This window comes from Lepidothrix coronata, unplaced genomic scaffold (assembly GCF_001604755.1).
Source record: "Lepidothrix coronata isolate B3197 unplaced genomic scaffold, Lepidothrix_coronata-1.0 Scaffold520, whole genome shotgun sequence".
Taxonomy (NCBI): domain Eukaryota; kingdom Metazoa; phylum Chordata; class Aves; order Passeriformes; family Pipridae; genus Lepidothrix; species Lepidothrix coronata.
The window spans coordinates 14,808-16,990 of record NW_016690700.1 but is presented as its reverse complement, the minus strand read 5'-3'; the positions used below and the strand labels follow the sequence as shown (position 1 = coordinate 16,990).

The following is a 2,183-nucleotide window of genomic DNA, read 5'->3' as shown; positions in this document are numbered from 1 at the left end:
GTGAGCTGGGAGTGGTGGGATTTGAACTGGGAGTGGTGGGATTTGAACTGGGAGTGGTGGGATTTGAACTGGGAGTGGTGGGGTTTGAACTGGGAATGGTGGGACATGGGGACACCTCGGGGACACCCTGGGGGACAGGGGACACCTCCAGGTCACCGAGGTGCTCCAGGTGGGAATGGGAATGTTGGGAATGCTGGGAATGCTGGGAATGTGGGCTGGGAGTGGTGGGGTTTGAACTGGGAGTGGTGGGGTTTGAACTGGGAGTGGTGGGGTTTGAACTGGGAATGGTGGGACATGGGGACACCTCGGGGACACCCTGGGGGACAGGGGACACCTCCAGGTCACCGAGGTGCTCCAGGTGGGAATGGGAATGTTGGGAATGTTGGGAATGCTGAGAATTTGGGCTGGGAGTGGTGGGGTTTGAACTGGGAGTGGTGGGATTTGAACTGGGAATGGTGGGGTTTGAACTGGGAATGGTGGGGTTTGAACTGGGAATGGTGGGGTTTGAACTGGGAATGGTGGGACATGGGGACACCTCGGGGACACCCCGGGGGACAGGGGACACCTCCAGGTCACCGAGGTGCTCCAGGTGGGAATGGGAACGCTGGGAATGCTGGGAATGGTGGGAATACGGGCTGGGAGTGGTGGGGTTTGAACTTGGAGCGGTGGGGTTTGAACTGGGAGTGGTGGGGTTTGAACTGGGAATGGTGGGACATGGGGACACCTCAGGGACACCCCGGGGGACAGGGGACACCTCCAGGTCACCGAGGTGCTCCAGGTGGGAACGGGAACGCTGGGAATGCTGGGAATATGGGCTGGGAGTGGTGGGGTTTGAACTGGGAGTGGCGGGATTTGAACTGGGAATGGTGGGACATGGGGACACTCTGGGGACACCCCGGGGGACAGGGGACACCTCCAGGTCACCGAGGTGCTCCAGGTGGGAATGGGAACGCTGGGAATGCTGGGAATGTTGGGAATACGGGCTGGGAGGGGTGGGGTTTGAACTGGGAGTGGTGGGATTTGAACTGGGAGTGGTGAGGTTTGAACTGGGAGTGGTGGGACATGGGGACACCTCGGGGACACCCTGGGGGACAGGGGACACCTCCAGGTCACCGAGGTGCTCCAGGTGGGAATGGGAACGCTGGGAATGCTGGGAATGCTGGGAATGGTGGGAATATGGGCTGGGAGTGGTGGGGTTTGAACTGGGAATGGTGGGGTTTGAACTGGGAATGGTGGGGTTTGAACTGGGACCGTTGGGATTTGAACTGGGAACGTTGGGAATGCTGGGATTTGAACTGGGACCGTTGGGCATGCTGGGATTTGAACTGGGAACGCTGGGAATGGTGGGATTTGAACTGGGAACGTTGGGAATGCTGGGATGTGAACTGGGAATGCTGGGATTTGAACTGGGAATGTTGGGATTTGAACTGGGAATGCTGGGATTTGAACTGGGAATGGTGGGATTTGAACTGGGAACGCTGGGATTTGAACTGGGAACGTTGGGATTTGAACTGGGAACGGTGGGATTTGAACTGGGAACGTTGGGATTTGAACTGGGAATGCTGGGATTTGAACTGGGAACATTGGGAATGCTGGGATTTGAACTGGGACCGTTGGGAATGCTGGGATTTGAACTGGGAACGCTGGGATTTGACCTGGGAACGCTGGGATTTGAACTGGGAACGTTGGGAATGGTGGGATTTGAACTGGGAATGCTGGGATTTGAACTGGGAGCGTTGGGAATGTTGGGATTTGAACTGGGAACGCTGGGATGTGAACTGGGACCGTTGGGATTTGAACTGGGAACGTTGGGAACGTTGGGATTTGAACTGGGAATGCTGGGATTTGAACTGGGAACGTTGGGATTTGAACTGGGAATGCTGGGATTTGAACTGGGACCGTTGGGAATGCTGGGATTTGAACTGGGACCGTTGGGAACGTTGGGATTTGAACTGGGAACGCTGGGATTTGACCTGGGAACGCTGGGATTTGAACTGGGAATGCTGGGATTTGAACTGGGACCGTTGGGATTTGAACTGGGAACGTTGGGATTTGAACTGGGACCGGTGGGATTTGAACTGGGAACGTTGGGATTTGAACTGGGAACGCTGGGATTTGACCTGGGAACGCTGGGATTTGAACTGGGAACGCTGGGATTTGACCTGGGAACGCTGGGATTTGAA

General features: G+C 56.3%; 1 protein-coding gene across 1 annotated transcript in view; it reads left to right on the top strand.

Moving 5' to 3' along the window:
• Positions 1 to 20: 20 nt before the first annotated feature.
• Positions 21 to 2,183, top strand: part of LOC108510172 (cohesin subunit SA-3-like) — a gene marked incomplete at both ends in the record, with an annotated part of 14,841 nt that continues 12,678 nt past the window's right edge. Inside the window, 2 exons of the mRNA XM_017839858.1 lie at positions 21 to 162; positions 412 to 518. Coding sequence (XP_017695347.1) covers positions 21 to 162; positions 412 to 518 — 249 coding nt within the window. The remainder of the gene's footprint in view (positions 163 to 411; positions 519 to 2,183) is intronic.